Consider the following 19,346-nt stretch of genomic DNA (forward strand, 5'->3'; position numbering starts at 1 on the left):
CCTCTTCAGCATGCAGCTGTTGGCAGTTATTGAGAGAATTGATAAATTGGGAAGGATTCTGTTCATTTTTGTTGCATAGAGGTCTATTGCCTTGTTTTATCACTTGGGACATTTTGGAACCTTGTGTTTGTTGATTTCCGAGTGACTGGACTTTGCTGGTGCTCTGTTGTATTGAAATATGAATACGATGGGTCTGCATAATTCCTACAGAGCAGGTCTTGTAGAGGTAAATTTCCTCAAAGTTTGATTCTCAGTAAAAGATTTGATTTCTCCACTGAATATGAAAGTTTACTTTTCCTGACTATAGAATCTGAGGCTGGCAGTAGTTTCATTTGGGTGGATTAAAAGTGGAAGCCCACTTTCTTCTGGCTTGTACTGTTTCAGCTGAGAAGTCCTCTGTCCACTTACACGCTGGTGGATTTACCCTTGTAGCTGCTTACACCTAAGTGCTTGCAGATTTTTCTCTCTCATTCTGACCTTAGCTATGCTAATGAAAATGTGTTTAGATGTTCTGTTTGAATTAAGACCCTCTAGGGTTTTATATCTTTCGAGAAATAGTGTGCCTGAACCTTTGGGGATGCTTGAGAAATTTTCAGTTATGTATTCTCCAATAGGAATTTCATGCCATTGAGATTCTCTTCTGCTCCTTCAGGAACGCATATAATTTGTGTGTTCATACACTTCGTGCAGTCCCATAATTCTCTGAGTGATTCCCTCTCCTTGTAGTCTCCTCTTTTCTGCCTTCTTAAATGAATGAGTTACCTCAAGGCCTTGTTTTCAGGCTCTGAGATTCTTTATTATTCATGGTTTAATCTCTTGTAGAAATTTTCTAATACATTTTGAAACTCCCTGAATGACTCCTTCAATCATTAAAAATCCATTATATCCTTTCTAGTTTCGTCCAGGTTTTTGGTGCCTTTGCCATATCTTTTGATCATTCCTTGGGTCAATTTTTGGATTTCTTTGGTTGGTTTTCCACTCCTCCTTCAGTTCACTTCATCATTTTTCCCATCTGTAATCAAAACTCTCTTTCTGCCATTTGCATGATTTCTTCATTGATGGGATCTTCTGTGGTAGCTGCATTGTGATCACTTTGGAGAGTCGATATGCTCTGATTTTTCAAGTTGCCACAACTATTGTGTTGGTTCCTCCTCCTGTGTGGTTTCTTCCTTCATATTCCTTCTACCTCTCACTTCCTCCTTCCCCTTGATCTTCTTTGTCTCTATGCTTCAATGTGTTCAAATGGCCTTTTGGCACAGGGACCAAAAGGAGAGGAAAAAAAAAAAAAAGAAGAAGAAGAAGAACACCAGAAAGCGAAAGAGGGGGAATAAAGGAAAAATTATGGTGGTCATGGTAGCCTACAACAGCCATCCCAGCTCTCCGGGAGGCCAGGGCAGGAGGATTACCCAAGGTCAGGAGCATGAGGCTGCCATAAGCCAGCTGGATGCAACAGCACTCAAGCCTGGGCCACAGAATAAGACTCTGTCAAATAAAAGAAGAAGACAAAAAATAAAAATAAAAAATAAAAAAAAACATCTATGTATCTTGATATATCTTAGATCAATATGATCCTCTTTGGTGCTCCACAAGTTGAAAAAAAAATAAAAGAATTTCATATTTAAAAATAAAAATCTGCATGAACACCAGGTGATGTTCCAGCATTAGGAAAGGGAAAGAAAATTTCATAAGGACACTAGGTAGCACTCCAGGATTAGGAAAAATTCTAAAATATTTTTTCCTCTGGATATGCTGGGAGCAGGAAGTTACCAGCAGGTTGCCCTGGACATGTGGTCATGTTTACCTGCTTTTATTCTGGGTGCATTCAGGAACACCTGAAAAGTGAAGCAGAGAGGGTGCTACACTCCTCAGGATTACATAAAACTTTCTATAGTTTTTATAGAATAGTTTTTATAGAATCTCAGCTATCCAGATAGTACTTGGTGGTTTCAAGGGGTCTGTATTGAATATGGCCTGCCCACTCTGGCTTACATCCCAGACTGAGATGGTTGTCCAAGCCCAGAGTTTAGATGCAAAGCCAGGTATGTGCTTGGTCCCTGCAAAGCCATGCCACACTGAGACCCCTAGGATGTTAGCCGGCTCAAGGGGTCAGTAGTCTACACTCCACTACTGTGTCTCTCTTGAGTAGGATGGCTAGGGACCCAGCAGGCTGGTTTCCTATTGAGTACAGTGCACATCTAAACCCTCCACTCCTCCCATGACTGCCCATACACAAGCACCTGGCTCCAGCCCAAAGAAGCAGAATGCACTCTCTGCTCTCTGCCAAAGGGCCAGTTTCATGGCCCTGAGAGTCCCATGGAACCTCAGTTCTTGTTTGTTTCACATGCCCAGAGGGATGGTCCAAGCCAAAGTTCAGTCTGATCCCTGGTTCACCCAGACAGGGAGCCATGGGGGGTGGAGGAGAATCTCGGGGCAGACTTAGTCCCCCAGGGATTCCACATGTAGGCTGTGTCCCTGGGTCACTGTACTCCCCTGCACCTGCCTTCTGTGCAGGCCTCCCACCCATCTTATCTTTTTTGCTCCTGGTGTCCCATGTTGTCTCTGTGTCATTGTGATGCTGTTTTGGGATGGGACAATCTAAGTGGAGGTGGCAGGACACTCATCTCCCCAAAAATACTGACAGTGGCTGATGAGGAGATTCTCTAAACTGCCATCTTGGAGGCTTACTCTTGTGATTTTGAAGCATGTTCCTTCTGTGCCTAGTATTTTAAGGGCTTTAATCAGGAAGGGGCACTGGGATTTATCACATGCTATCTCTGAAATCAATCGTGATGGTCATATGGTTTTCCTTTTCAGTTGGTTTTTTGTGGTGAATCATACTGACTGATTTTTATATATTGAACCAGTGTGGGATCTCTGAGATGAAACCCACTAGATGACGGTGAACTACTATTTTTGATGTGCGGTTGTATTCAATTTGCTGGCAATTTGTTGTAGATTGTTGGATGCATGTTCATCAGGGATACCAGTCTATTGTTTTTGTTTGTTGTTTCCTGGCTTTGGTTAGAGTGTCATACTAGGTATGTATAAGGAGTTAGGAAAGACTCCCTTCTTGGTGGTATAAAACAGTTATTGTAGTATAGGTAGCACTTTTCTTATTTGTGGGTCTGGTAGAGTTCAGCTGTGAATTCATCTACTCCTGAGGTGTTTTTTGTTGTTTGTTTGCTTGTTTTCTTTTTGGAAGGTTTTACAAATCACTGATTCAGTGTTGCTGCTTGATACTGATCTGTACAGGATTTCTATTTCCTCCTGATTCAAGCTTGGGAGGTTTTCATTGTTGAGAACTTACCCATTTCCTCTGCATTTTCTACTTTGTGTGCATAGATGTGTTTGTCAGAGTCTTGGATGATCTTTTGTCTTTCAGTGGTATCAGTTGTAATGTCCCCTGTTTATGACTGAGCCTACTTGAATTCTCTTTCTTCCTTAATTGCTTACTTTAGCTAGTGGTCTAATAGAACTCTCTCATTTGGTTTATCTTTTCAAAAACATAACTTTTCCTCTCATTGATCCGTGTGTTTGTGTGTTTGTTTGTGTGTATGAAATTCATTTAGTTGTGCTCTGATCTTTCTCCTCCCTAGTCTTCTGTGGGCTTTGTGTTTCATTTGTTCTCATTTTCTGATTCCCTGAGGTGCAACTTAGGTCGTTAACTTGTGATCTTCCTGTCTCTGAGACGTAGGTATTTGGTGCCCTGGGCTAAAGGATTTGATTTCCATCTTGATGTCATTGTTGAACCAGAGATGGTTCAGCGGCAGGTTGTTCAATTTGTTGTTTATATGTGTGCTCAGAGTGTCTGTCTTCCAGTTTTTACCCAATTAGGTTAGCCCGGGGTCTCCTGAAAGATACTATTTTGAAAAAATAGTTTTGAGAAAATGGCAAATTACTCACAGGTAATACCTTTTATACAACTGGGGATGGATAAGTTCTTACTTTCCTTATGGTAATTTCATACCTAGAGAATTAAGGGTTGAACTTAGTGATTCGTCAGGTCCTTCCTTTCCTCAAAGTCTGGGATATCGTGAGAAAGCATAAACTCTACCATCGGCAAGGCAAATGTCAAATTCTAGCTTGATCAGGACCTGGCCTGGAGAATGTGTTCCTTCATCTCTATGTCTGAGGTTCTTCATCTGTGTAACAGATAATACTGATGCCCCTTATATGTTGTTCTAAGTATTGAATAAAAATGGACATAGAGCACTGAGCTTTGCGTGGCACGTAGATGTCTCACAACACATTTGTTTCCTTGCAGCAGGCTTCTGGGCTACGGAAAGGGGTGATAGTGTGAGTGCCAGGTCAGGAAGGTCCTTAAAGCTGTGGTAGAGGAGCAGGGAGTTTGTTAATTGCTTCTCAGAGAGCAGCCGTGCTACCCCTAGAAATTTGATGACTAGACAGCAGGGTTTGTTCCCCTTGGGCTCTAAACCTGGCTTTAGTTCTGACACTTGTCATTATGTACTTCCGAGGCCTTCTGCTCTTATTTCCAAAACCAAAATGTCTGCTGCATGTCCTGGACTCCCCGGTCCTCCAGAGTTTTTCCCGTGCCTTCCCATCCCATCCTCCTCCAATATGGACTTCCCAAATCCCCTGGGCAAGGGGCAGATTTTTCCCAAGGAAGGGTACATCTAAATATCCTTACATCCATCATCTGTGCCCAAGGAAACCTGGGGTCAACAAATGCTTTTTTCAAATGCCTCACAGCTTTGTTGTTAGAACTGAAGCCCAGCAGCTCTTTTCTGATCTAAATATAAATGAAAGCAGTGATACTGTGGAAGCATGGGTTTGAAGGCCTGTAAGTAAAATGTTTCGCTGAGCCAAGATTCTTTTCATTGTCTTTATTGTCTTTGTGCTTAGGAATTTTCTGACTTCATTCCCTGTTCCCATCCCAATTTATCCCTCACCACTCCAATAAGGCTCCAGCACCCTCTTCCTCATCTCTGTGGCATTCTCTCCACCGAGCAGTCAGATTCTGATTAAAACATGGACATTGGACCTTGTCCTCCTTGCTTCCAACACTCCAGTAGCTTCTCTTTGCTCTGAGTGCCATAGGTTGGTGCTGGGGGCTCTGCTTCCACCTGCCTCTCTCACCTCAGCCTGCATCACTGCCCCCTTCCCAGAAGCTGCAGCCACGCTGCAACTCCCTGCAGCATGAGTAGACCCCTCTCTCCCACTGGGGATGCTTCTGCCCTCCCCTGCAGCTGGCCGGCTCTCAGTCTAGTCCCCAGGCTTTGGGATCTTGGGTTGTCACCTTCTCAGGAAGGCATTCCCTGACTGCCATTTCTGAAGGGGCCCCTCCCAGTTACTGTCTCGTTAGTCCACTTGGCTTCCTTGTCTGGACTGAATTTCTGTTTACTTGTTTATTTTTCTTTCTCCCCCCAGAATGTTAATGACTCGAGGGTGGGGACTCTGTGTCAGTGGTCACTGCTATATCCCCAGCACCTGGTAACAGGAAATACTCAGTAAATAATTGCTGACTAAATTCATGATTATTTATAGCAGTGAAAAATTACAATAGAATAGAATCATATGATGAGATATGCTGTACAGAGGAATATTTTCTGGAAGTAAAATATGCTAATGCTAATTTGTCAATAAAACTTTTGTTACATTAGGTGTTTAAAGTAATGCAGCAAAGGTCGGTACTAACCTATTAGCAGTGTTATCTCTGGGGAAGAGTGATATTTCTTCCTTTCCTTTTTGAAAAATAAAGATTACTTTATATATTTTGCACAATGAAAGAGGTATGTCTTTGATCAAGACAAAAATTATGCTAAGTGAAATCATGTGAGGTAGGGAAGAATGGGGTTTGAGTCGACAGTCCTGAGGGATCTGTAGTCTTAGCTGATCTCCTTCTCGTTTCAGCTTTGGAAAGACTAGAAAGGGATGAAGACCACCAGGTCAGGTCATTGGCCCAAGAAGTTCTGGCAGAAGTCAGCGATCCAGCTGCCCAGTTGCCCACTTCCAGGAGGACCATCATGGGCATAAAAGTCCCGGGGAGGAAAATGCACCTCGTCAAAGACAAGCGTGGGCAAAAGAACTGTTGGCAACATCTTCAAGAATATTTTCACAGGTGGCACCAAGGAAGATTATGAACGTGCCACCTAACAGGCAACATATCCAAATGAGACTCAAGAAGATCACCTCGAAGTCCACCTAAGGCCAGGCACGGGGTCATATGCCCAGAGTCCCACTCCTCAGGAGGCCAAGGTGGGAGGATCCCTGGAGGCAGGAGTTCAAGCTGCAGTGGTAGCCAACCCACCAGAAACCTTCTGCATCTCCTAAGATCAAATGTGCCTGCTCAGTCTCTATCCAAATTAGCCCATTTCCTTCGACAAAGGTCGTCTCCCCAACATCTGAACAAACGAAAGAAAAAGGCTGTAGTGACCACCCGTGAATAGTCAATGACTCATAAATGGGTACGAATCAGAACTAACCTCTTAGGTGGCCTTTGATCCTTCTTGCCTGTATAAGAGACAGAGTTTCTCTCTATCAGCCGTGCTGAAGTATGGTGGGGTGCTAACATGGCTTGGTGCAACCTGGGACCTCTGCAGTCAAGTGATCCTCCCACCTCAGCCTCCTGAGTAGCTGGGGCTCCAGGTACCTGCCACCACACCCACCTAAGATACTTTTTCATTTTATATTTAAGAGTGCAGGCTTCAGTATTTTCCTAGGCTGGTTTCTAACACCTGGTCCCAAGCAGTCTTCCTACCTCAGCCACCTGAATAACTAAAACTCATGCCACTACATCCACCTCATTTTTCAGAAATTTTGTTATTAAATCATAACTTTACATTTATGGGTACAATGTGATTATTTGATATATAATGTGGAATGCTTAAATCAAACTCATTAACATAACCACCACTTCACTCACTTCTCTTTTGTGGTAAGACATTTGTAATTTACTCTTAGTTAATTTTGAAACATACCTGTGGCCGAGCGCCATGGCTCACGCCTGTAATCCTAGCACTCTGGGAGGCCGAGGCAGGTGGATTGCCTGAGCTCACAGGTTGAAGATCAGCCTGAGCCAGAGTGAGACCTCGTCTCTAAAAGTAGCCGGGCGTTGTGGCGGGCGCCTGTCGTCCCAGCTACTTGGGAGGCTGAGGCAAGAGAATCACTTGAGCCTGAGAGTTTGAGGTTGCTATGAGCTATGATGCCCATGGCACTCTACCAAAGGCAACAAAGTGAGACTTTGTCCCCCCACCAAGCAAAAAAAGAAAGATAGAAAGAAAAGAAATATACACATGCAGTTTTCACATTAGGCAAGATCTCACAAAATGCCCTCCCTCCTTCCATCAATCCCCTCTCCCTCCTTTCCCCTCCCTCTTGCTAGACTACATTTGTGTTTTATCATTTGTATGAGTGTGTAAGTGTTTATAAATTGGATTCATGACATTCCTAAGAATATGCTCCAATTCTATCCAGGTAAACATAAAAGATGTAACCATCTTTTTTATGGCTGAATACATATACCATGGTATACCTATATCACAATTTGTAAATCCATTCATGTATTGATTGGCATTTGGGTGCTTCCGCAACTTGGTAATTATGGATTGGGTACAATAAACATTCTGGTGCAAATGTCTCTGTGGTAAAGTAATTTTTTGTTCTCCTGGATAGACACCTAGTAATGGAATGGTGGGATCCAATGGAAGGTCAACTTTGAATTCCTTGAGGAGTCTCCATACTTTTTTCCCATAAAGGTTGTATTAGTTTGCATTCCCACCAGCAGTGTAGAAGTGTTCCCTTCTCTCCACACCCACACCAGCATCTGCAGTTTGGGGACTTTGTGATGTGGGCTCTTCTTACTAGGGTTAGGTGTTACCTTAAGGTGGTTTTGATTTGCATTTCTCTTACGATTAAAGACAATGAGCATTTTTTTTTTTTCATGTGTTCATTACCATTTGTTTTTCATCTTTGGAGAAGTTTCTATTCAAGTCTCTTGCCCAGAAAGAAATGGGGTTGTTGGTTCTTTTCTTACTCATTAATTTGAGTTCTCTGGAGATTCAAGTTATCAGACCTTTGTCATTATCATAACATGCAAAAAATCTCCCATTCCAAAGGCTGTCTGTTTGATTCAGCTGTTGTGCCTTTACCTGTGCAGAAGCTTGTTAGCTTGATCAAATCCCGGGAATTTGTTTTTGGTGTTGCTGCAATTGCCAGGGGGTTCCTCCTCATAATACATTTTCCCAGGCCAATAACTTCAACTATTTTCCCTGTGCTCTCTTCTAGTATATTTAAGGTTTCATGTTTTAAATTTAAATCTTTTATATAGGGAAAATCAAGTTTTATTAGTGGTGAGAGGCGTAGGACCAGTATCACTCTTCTACAGGTTGCTATGCAGTTCTCCCAGCACCATATGTTAAATAGGGATTCTTTTCCCCAATGCACGTTTTTGTTAGGCTTATCAAAGATCAAACAACGATATGTGGCCAGGTTCATGTCTGGATTCTTGATTCTATTCCATATATCTACATCTCTACTTGTGTGACAGTACCATGGCACAAAAATGTCCATGGCTGTTTTGATCGCTATAGATTTGTAGTATAACCTGAAGTCTGATAGCATGATGCCTCCAGATTTTTTTTTTATTTCTAATTATTGTATTGGCTATTTGGGCTTTATTCTGATTCCGTATAAAACAAAATTCTATTCTTTCAAGTTCTTTAATGTATGACATTGGTGCTTTGATAGGGTTTGCATTATATCTGTAGATGGCTTTGGGTAGTATAGACATTTTAACAATGTTGATGTTTTCCAACTATGAGCATGGTATTTTTTTCCCCATTTGTTAACATCTTCTGCTATTTCTTTTCTCAGGCTTTCATAGTTCTCTTTTATAGAAATCTTTCACATTCTTTGTTATATATATTCCTAGGTACTTCATCTTCTTTGGCACTACTGGAAAAGGAATAGTGTCTTGGGCTATATTTTCGGCTTGAGTATTATTGGTATATATAAAAGCTACTCATTTGTATTTATTCCTTTTGTATCCCAAGACACTGCTACATTCCTTGATGACTTCTAAGAGCTTTGTTTTTGAGACCCTGGGGTTTTCCATTGTAAGATCATGTCATCTGCAAAGAGAGTTTGACCTCCTCTGTCCCAATTTGAATGCCCTTGATCTCCCCCTCTTGCTTGATTGCAATGGCTAGGACTTCCAGCACTATGTTAAATAGCAGTGGTGACAATGGGCGTCCCTGTCTCGTTCCAGATCTGAGTGTAAATCTTTTCAATTTTTCTCTATTCAATATGATATTGGCTGTGGGTTTGCTGTAGATGGCCTCTATCAGTGGAAGAAATGTCTCATCTAGCCTATTTTCCTAAGTGTTCTAATCATGAAAGAATGCTAATATTATCAAAAGCCTTTTATGCATCAATCAATAGAATCATATGGTCTTTGTTTCTTATTTATGTGGTGTATTATGTTTATAGATTTACACATGTTAAAGCAACCTTGTAAACCTAGGATAAAAACACTTTGATCATGGTGTAAAACTTGATGTTTTGTTGAATTCTGTTTGCTAGGAACTTATTGAATATCTTGGCATCGATGTTAATTAATGTTTTCCTTTATGAATGAAAACAAATTTATTAAAACAAATTCATTCATTAGTTTTCTTTCTTTGTTGGGTCCTTTCCTTGTTTGGGGATCAAGGTGATATTTGCTTTGTAGAATGTGTTGAGGAGGAGTCCTTCCTTGTGTATGTTTTGGAAAGGTTATGCAATAGTGTTAGTACTTCCTCTTTGAAGTTTTAGTAGAATTCTCATGTGAACCCATCTGGTCCCAGACTTCTCTTCATTAGAAGATTTTGTATTGTTGATGCTATTTCAGTGCTTGATATAGGTCTATTCAAAATTTCTAATTGTTTCTGGTTGAGTTTAGGAAGGTTGTGTGCTTCTAGCTATTGGTCCATTTCCTCCACGTTTTCATATTTCTGGGAATAGATGTTTTTGTAGTAATCATTGAGGATGTTTTGAATGTCTGTGTTATCTGTTGTTATTTCCTCTTCATTAGAGGTTTTACTTTTCTGTTTCTGATTAGTCTAGTCAAAGGTTTATCAATTTATTCAACTATTCAAAGAACCAACTTTTTCTTTTGTTGGTCTTCCGAATGATTCTTTTGTGTTCAATTTTATTTAATTCCACTCTAATTTTGGTTATTTCTTTTCTTCTGCTGGGGTTGGGGTTGCATTGATCTTCCTTTTCCAATTAGTTAGTTAGTAGATGACCTGTTAGTTTTCTGTCTAGCTCTCTTTCTGTTTCTTTGATAGAGGCTTCTAATGTTATGAATGCCCTGTCCCATGGGTTTTGATACTTCATTATCAAAGTATCTTCATTATCATTTTGTTCCAAAAATCTGATAATTGGGCAGTGCCTGTGGCTCAACAGAGTAGGGCACTGGCCCCATATGCTGGAGGTGGTGGGTTCAAACTCAGCCCTGGCCCCACAAAAATAACAATAATAATAAAACTGATAGTTAATGAGTATTCTCATCTTTGACCCAACTGCCATTCAGCCTAAGGTTACTTACTTTCTATGACTTTATGTAGGTATGAATATTTCAGTGGCTGTTGACTTGAATATTTATTCCATCATGGTCTAAGAAGATACAAGGATTCATCTCTATTCTTTTAAATTTGTTGAGTTTGGTCTCGTGTCCTAAGATATGAACAGTTTTTGAGGATGATCCATGGTTTGATGAGAAGAATGTGTATTCAGTTTTATTAGGATGAAATGTTCTATAAATGTGTCTTAGATCCATTTGTTCTAGGGTGAAATTTAAGTCTGTTATTTCTGTGTTTAGTTTCTTCTTGTATAATCTATCCAGAAGTGCCAAAGGGTGTCAAAATCTCCACTATTATAGTGCAGGAAGATATCAAATTGTTCATATTCATTAGGGTTTGTTTCATAAATTCAGGAGCATTCACGTAGGGTGCATAATGTTAATTATCGAAATCTCTTCATGTTCAGTGTTTCCCTTGACAAATATGCATTGTCCATCCTTGTCTTTCCTTATTTTTGTTCATTTAAATCCAATTGTATCTGCAAATAAGGTTGCAACCTCTCCTTTTTTCTGATTTCCATTTGCCTGTGTGATAGATATCCATCCCCTCACCCTGAGACTTTTGAAATCCTTTGAGGTAAGGTGAGTCTCTTGCAGGCAACAGATACCTGGCCTGGGTTTTCGTATCTAGTCAACCAGCCTCTGCCTTGTTAGGGGAGAATTTAAGCCATTCACATTAATTGAGAGAATTGATAGGTATTGAATGTGTGGGCCATCTTGGTTTTTAAAAGGCCAGTGCATATTTTTCACCCTCTCACCATTGTGGAAGTTTGTTTTTGTTCTTTAAATTCCGGGTGACTTTATTTTGGTGGTAGACCACTGTGCTGGTCATTATGGAAAATGGTTCTGAGTATTTCCTGAAGAGTTGGTCTAGTTATGTCATATTTCCTCCACATAGGGATATCAATAAAGTATTTGATTTCTCCATCACATCACAAATGAAAACCAGTTTAGCTGGATACATGATTCTGGGCTGAAAGTTGTTTTGTTTTAGAAGGTTGAAGGTCGATGACCATCCTCTTCTGCCTTGAAACGTTTTGGCTAAAAGATGTGCCATCATCCTAATATTTTTCCCTTTGTAGGTGATGCTTTCCTTATGCCTGGCTGCTTGCAGGATTTTCTCCTTCATATTAACTTTGGCAAAGTTATTACCATCCGTCTAGGAGATGATAGATTTGTTTGCATTGAGTCTTGCTGGGGTTCAGAAACTATCTAGTATCTGAATTTCTGTATCTCTTGCAATGCTTTGGAAATTCTCCTCCTATTATGGAGGAGGAGAGCATCTACTCCTCCTATTATCTTGGAGTAGAGCATCTGCGTCTTTAGGACACCCTCTTCTCCTTAAGGAATCACTGCAATTCAGATGTTTGATCTTTTGGAATGATACCACAATTCTTCTCAAGGAATGTGCTGTTCTTGTTCTAATTTTTTTTTTTTTTTTTGGCCAGGGCTGGGTTTGAACCTACCACCTCCGGCATATGGGACCAGCGCCCTACTCCTTGAGCCACAGGCGCTGCCCATTGTTCTAATTTTTTAAATGACTCTTTGAATCCTTGGGGGTATTCAAAAGCCTTGTCTTCAACATCTGAGATCCTTTCTTCTGCCTGATGAACTCTATTACTGAGGGATTCCACTGCATTTCAAAGCTCTGTGAATACCTCTTTTCATTCTGTAAGCTTTGCTGTATCTTTTCTCATTATGTCCACATCCTTGGTGACATTGTCTTTGAATTCATTAATTTCTCAAGGCAACTTTTGAACTACTTTGGATTTCCATTTCTATGTTTTCCTCCATTCTATTCATGTTATTTGCAATCCATATTCTGAATTCTATTTCTGACACTTCAGCCATTTCTCTAGGAATGGTATCTTCCATTGCATCTCCTTTGTCATCCCTTGTGGGAGCTGATCTACTCTAATTATTCATGTTGCCAGACTTCTTCTGCTGGTTTCTCCCATGTATTTTCCTGAATTTTGCAATTAAAATGGTGGGGTGAGATTTATTGGCAGCCCCAGGAACTAACCTGTCCTCTGCCAATGAGCTTGTGATTATGGGTTTTTCCCTACAGCTACCAGCAGAGACTCTGACAACCTGCTGAGTGAGATAATGTAAACTGGCTCAGGGTTGATGTCAGCCACCCTCTACCCATTCCTCATGAGTCTGGGTATTAGGCTAGAATCTCATCTGGAGAAATATACACACACCTATGGCACCCCACTGCCCCTCAGCGACAGCTACAGGATGATAAACTCTCCCTCTCACAAAATAACCACTGCTCAATCTTGAAGGGTCCCTGGTGAACAGCCCAGGTCAAAAATTCTATCAGATTTTTTTCAGAGGCAGTATAATCCCTGCTCATGAGAAAGAGTTCAAAGGGTCTCAGGCAGTCAGATAGTTGGAATCCACCGGTATTTCCATCTGTTAAACTCAAGGGGCTGGAGCCTGGTCTCCTCTGGTGGGTAAGGGAGTCAGGAAATTTTGCTTCCAAAGTCAGAACTGGGGCATCAGTGCCCCTATGCCTGCCTCACACTGCCTCCTCCATGCGTGCCTCTCTCCTGCTTGTCCCTCTCCCAGTGGCCTCCTGCTTCCACACGAGTTTCTGTCCTACTATCCAGCAGCCCATACAATGCTTGGGCATCTCAGGAATTGCCACACACTCTGGGGTCTGCAGGGTGTACAACTTCAGACAGCCAGGCGAGGTGGGAAGGATGGACTGGGTATTCAGATTTGCAGGGAAGATATTTATTTGTTTTTATGCCAGGGAGGATGATGCTGAGGCTTACAGGTGGGACCTCCCTAGAGAAGGAGGACCGGGCTTTAGTGGCTCTCTCCCATGGAGTTCAGGGAGAAGTCTTTTGCTCCCTGCTGGCTTGCAGAAGGCCACAGCCGGACTCCCACTTGGGAGATGGGTCTCCTGTCCTCTTGGTGATGGGCTTCGTACCTAGTCTTTTTTGTCTTGGTGCCTTTTTTTGGAAGTGGCAGCTTGTCTCAGTAGAGATGATGTGCACTTGCCTATCTTCTTTCTATGCTCAGCTCCCCCCTTTCCCTTCACTGAGTCCACTTCGGTTCAGTACCTTCCTCTCTGGACAGGAGCCTCTGGTGCAAGATGCCTATAGTTGGCCATCTTCCTCCAGGGACCTCCAGCAATATCTTCATTTTTAAAAGCGCAGATCTCATTATGTTTCTTGCACTGTTCCTGGACTCCTGGCCTTAAGTATCCCTCCCTCTTCAGCCTCCTGAGTAGCTGGGACTCAGTCAAGAATGTCCGTGCCAAGCTAATTTATTTTTTGTGATATATATATATATATATATATATATATATATTTCTAATCTAGCCAAATTGGAATGAGCAGTGCAAAGTCAGATGTCAATGCACCTCTGAGTCTCTTTACAACTGGAGCACAATGGTAAGTATGTGTGTCTCTAAATATTTCTAAACATAGAAAAAGTATAGTTAAATGGTTTGAAAGATATTCATGATCATTATGGAGAATGTTTGCCTAGAGGACATATATCATAATATGGACACATTGTGGACCTATATATGTAGGTTCCTGGTTTCTGGTTTATAACTCCCACAGCCCTTGCTACCATTTCTTGATATAGTGTTGGGCGTTTTAGCCCAGAAGTAGGTCTCAGAAAACAGAATCAATCTCTCTCTGACCTTCTGTATACCTGCCCCAGGCAGGACTTATACCTTATACCTGCCCCAGGCAGGACTCTAATCTCCTTCTTGACTTATTCCAGGGAGGGTCCTGCCCCCTTTGTTGTAGGTAAGAAAGCATCACAGAATGGGCATGCACAGGCCTTGCTGGGCTTCCCCACTCGGTCCAACAGTATTAGACCACACTGCTTCTGTCCAGGCACACTTCCATGTGGGTCAATCATGCCTATCCAATTAACACTCCCTACAAGGTCCAACACACCAGCATTTGGGGAGCCCCAGGTAGTGGAACAGCTGGAGGCTTATTGGGAGGTGAACCAGAATGCGTCCATGTGTCAGGAGTGTGGTGCACCCGAACTCCACAGGACAGAAGCTCCTTCACTCAGGATCTTTCTAGGCCTCACCCATTGTATCTCTTTGTCTGGGTGTTTGTTACTATGTCCTTTGTAATAAACCAGTAAAGGCAAGTAAATGTTTCCCTGAGACTAGTGAGCTGTTCTACCAAATTAATCACAATTTACTTAAAATTAGCAAGAAATAATGAGAACAGAAAAAACAAAATATCAAAAAAAAAAAAGGGGGGCTGGACAATGACCTCTCAAATAGTGCAAATATATACCTCTGAGGAGTGGAGGCAAATAAAAATACACCGTATAGAAATAGAACTCACTATTGATTTACAGAAGGCATATGTATACTTTAGTATGAGAATTTTTCTTCCCAGCCCTGAGTTTTGAGAAGAGCTTATTAAGAAGTTCTCTAAATTAATTCAATGATGACACCATATAAGGCTGTTTAATGATAATTTAAAATAAAAACAGAGATCATTCATATGGAGCTAACTTCTGATAATATCTTTGAGACTGAGGCTCAGAAACTGATATCTGAATAACAACACTTTGACATCTGAACTGAGGAAGACTCCCCTCACCCACTAACCTGACCTCCCCACAGTGTCTCCCAAAGAAGCTGAAGTTCATGTACTAGCTTAAAATCCAGATCCCCCAAGGAGAACCATGGGTTTTTTTCTTCTCCTCCCCATAAGAGGAGGACTCTAACCACATCTGCCCAGATTCACTTATGAGATTAAGTCCTGCCTCTCAGACTTATTCAGATTGCAAAGAGAACTCTTTGTAAGTCATTTTCTGTTCTCTGGCCAAACATTCTCCATATAGTAATCATGATTGCCCTCAACCTAATCCCCTTCTCCCCACTCTCTCAGGCCCTGGTCCCAGGGTCCCATCCTTTCTGTTGCCTCCAGATGGTACATAAGCCCCTGTCCCTCACTAGGGGCAGTGGGAATGCATCTTACTCTACAGGCTTCTGTGTATGCAGGTTACACAGATTTGTACCCTCTGCTCCTCTTACTCTATCTGCCTTCTGTCAGTGCTTTTCAAGGAACTTCCAAAGGGCCAAAGGCTTTGACCCACACAAGACAAAGCTCAGGGTCTGTGTTGGGAGTGTAGGTCTCTGTGTGTTAACCTCGGGGATGTGGGAGGGGGGAGGTTAGAGTCAAGAGTCAGAGTCACAGCCTGGCACTCGATGCCTCTGTCCTCTCCATTCCTATTTCCTCTTGAGTCCAATTCCCATGCCATTGTCTGGTTCACCGCACAGCCTAACTTGTTTCTTTCTGGTCTTTTCCCATCAAACCATCCTCCACATTGTTTCTGGCTTCATATTTTCAAGACACTGCATTATTTTCCCTCAGTTTCAAAAGTTTTCTGAGTCTGCAGGTGTGAATTTTCCCAGACAACAATTACTGTAAAAAGTTAGTTTTCATAGTAAAGGATACATAGATGTCATAGGGTAGGCTATATCACTTCCACAGATTTTACAGTTAAAATTAAGACTTTAAAGACCTTTTTAGGATTTTTCTGAGCCACATGAATGGTATCGGCTCTTCATCCTCTCTAAATTCCCCCAGTCAGTGGTAGTTGGAAACAGATGATAAAAATCTGATCCCAGAACTGCCCTTTGTAAATTACCACCTCTAAGCCTTTAGACTGCTGTGACACTGACCGTGGAATTTCTTCGTGTGGTCGTTTCCTCAGCAGTTTACTTTGGCCTGCCCAAGCCTCCTGTCTAACATACCACATTAAGCAGGTGAGGTGGGCATGGGGTTCTCACAACAGTCTGGTGTAGAGTAATTTGTTCCCTCATTGGCCTGCATAATTACGTGTCTGTACACACACAGCTCAGTGAACTCTTGTTCTACCTTCTGCTTGTTGAGCCATACTTTAAAAGGAGCTATCTGAACATTGATGTTCCAGACTTGACCTACCCGCTGGCTGCAATTGTTTTCCCACTCATGTCCTTAGTGTTTCAGTCCTGTTCAACTTGGACTGCAGCCCCATCGAATCCTTACTGCGTGTTCTTTCTCTGAATTCTTCCTTTAGCACCTTGATATGGCCTGGTGGTTCCAACATGCAAGTTTACCTCCGAGGACACGTGAGAAAGGTCAACCAGAAATTTTGAAATGTTATCTAAATAAAGTTTGATTAGTATAAGTCTAATTCTAGAATATAAATATTATCTCTATAAAATGGTAAAATATTCACTCACCCCATTGTGGTCTGTGTGTGATAAATGTATTAAAAGATCAGTTCATTTTTATGCCCTGCCTCCAATTTATACATCATTTAAAAGTCCATTTTTATTAGCTTTAATCTCTGATTCCAAAGAACATTTTATTAAAGAGTGCTCAGAGAGATAATATTTCAAGATATATATAGTCTACAAGAACAGTAACTTTCTGGAACAGTAGCTCCTGCCATGTCAGTTTGCAGCCAAAACAGAGGAAAGAAAACCATAAACAAAACACATGGAAATATTAGGAACTGACTTGAGTAACAAATAAAGCTACAAAGAAAGCTGTGGTATTTTTAGATGGTTGAATCAATTCATAAATTAAATGTGTTTCCAATTGTAAAAGGAGGTTTTATGTTCAAATTATTTCAACACACAGTTTAGAGGACAGAATGTTGTCTGCAAGTCACTTCTTCAGCTTGTGGTTGTGCTTGTAGTGATCAAGGGCATATCTGAAGTTTCTAAGCCCTGTCAGGCAACTCCACGTTGGTTCTTCACAAAGTTACTTCAATTTAAGAACATTTATGATTCGTCCAGTGCCCATCTCAATGACAGACTTGAGCTCTTTCCCCTAAGAATTTTAATGAATTAAGTCTGAGTTATTTTGATTATTTTAAGTCATGGCTCAGGATAGCTGTTTTCTCTCTCCTTTGGAGCACCAGTTCTCTGGGAAGCACTGTCTTTAGGTGTCTTTGACTTTCCGTATTACATGACCTTCTCACATCAGCCACTGACCCGTGAGGTGCTGTTGGCTTTTCTGGAGCAGAGTTGGAGACTCTTGTGAATAAAACTGCAGTAAAGGCAGCTGTTCATAGAAAACAAATGGTTACCCTGAAGAAACTAGAGTTTTCCAAAGACAAAACTCTAGTGAGTTTGTTTTCTTTAGCTTTCTTTGATATCTTTTTCCTTTTCAATGTGTTAGATAATTAATTATTTTCTTGGCAAACATTCTATTCAGATCACTGAAGCTGTAGTTGTTTTGAATCTAATCTAAATCAAATACTCAACTGTCAGTGTATTTCAGTTTTGCAATAAATAATTTCACAAATTCCTAATTTGAGAGTCAAGCAAATGTCAATGAATAGGAAAATCTTGTTGACAATTCCCCTCTCATTAGTGAAGTAGAACTGATTATCTAGCTCCACACTCTTTAGTTCTTCTGTCTCTTTCGTAGAAGACATTTGTATCCGACTGAAAAGAGAGAAAGGTGGCAAAAGGAAGTGTTATGGGAGCATAAAATTATATACCTGAAAATAACAAAATTTTTCCTCTTAAAGAACGAATATATTCTAGTTGGTTATGTAATTATATTATATGACTGGGCACCTATTGTCCAATATTACTAATAACAAGGATGGTTACTTTGATTTATTCTTTAATTTTTATTTTAAACTTTGGACTATGTTAAAAGCAGCCTAATTAAACTTTCTTGTTAATTACCACATCTACTTTCTAGAAATAGAATTCTTCTTTCCCTTTTGATGTAAAAATTAAGATGATAGGTCTGACAGTTTGGGTGTGTAGACACAAATTGCTATAGTGGCATGTGTTGTGGAGTGAATTATACCCACTTTCTTTAAAAAAAAAAAACTTTATGCTGTTTAAAATATTTAGTATCCTATGGATACTAAAGTTTAAGTAAACTCAAGTCTCTTATTCAAAATAGTATATGATGCTCATCCTCCCACATTTATTTATTTTACCACATAAGTGCTATGTAACCAGTTGCTATTCTATATTGTTCTTTTGTAACTATGATATTTTTATTAGTCCTCCCCAATATTTTCAATATTGGTCCAATCTATGGATGAAAACCTCATGAATAGGTTTGTGATTTGCAAAGAAAAATGGGTTTCACTGATTGAAATACACCTTTCTAATACAGTGGTTTGCTTAATTAAATTTTTCTATGAGGGGCTAAATGAAGTGTGGAAATGAATTTTCAAAAAAGACCACCACTAGTATCTGGTTATGCTATTATTACCTTATGTTACACAGAAGATGAGATGCCTATGGAAAAAGCTACAATGAGGACCTAAGGGCCAGCACTGGAACACATGGACTTTTGTAGTTTTTGTTTGGTTGTTCTCAAATAGAGCCTTTCAAAAGCTTATGTAGGCAATTGCTAATTGAAATGTTTGTGAAAAGAATTCACCATTCTTCTTTAACGTATTGAGCCATCTTGAAATCGGATGGTGGCATTCGTGGATTTTTCCCTGTTAATAACGATGATTATAATATATTTTATGTAGGGTGGCGCCTGTGGCTCAAGGAGTAGGGTGCCGGTCCCATATGCCGGAGGTGGTGGGTTCAAACCCAGCCCTGGCCAAAAGAAAAAAAAAAACTATATATATATATATTCTTTTTTTTTTTTTTATGTTACAAAGGAATGCAGGGGTCCTCTGGGGTTCTTTTTCCTGGAGTTTCTGTGCTAGGAATGATGTTGAGGGTTTTCTTCCCAGGTTTTGTGGCACCAGAAAAGATGTTGGGGATCAGGGATTGTGGTTCCCTGAACCA

General features: G+C 40.7%; 1 protein-coding gene across 1 annotated transcript in view; it reads left to right on the top strand.

Moving 5' to 3' along the window:
• LOC128579405 (A disintegrin and metalloproteinase with thrombospondin motifs 7-like) overlaps positions 1–19,346 on the top strand; it is a 137,842-nt gene that overhangs the window by 12,152 nt on the left and 106,344 nt on the right. Inside the window, 1 exon segment of the mRNA XM_053581521.1 lies at positions 5,872–6,037. Coding sequence (XP_053437496.1) covers positions 5,872–6,037 — 166 coding nt within the window.

This window comes from Nycticebus coucang, unplaced genomic scaffold (genome assembly GCF_027406575.1).
Source record: "Nycticebus coucang isolate mNycCou1 unplaced genomic scaffold, mNycCou1.pri scaffold_67, whole genome shotgun sequence".
Taxonomy (NCBI): domain Eukaryota; kingdom Metazoa; phylum Chordata; class Mammalia; order Primates; family Lorisidae; genus Nycticebus; species Nycticebus coucang.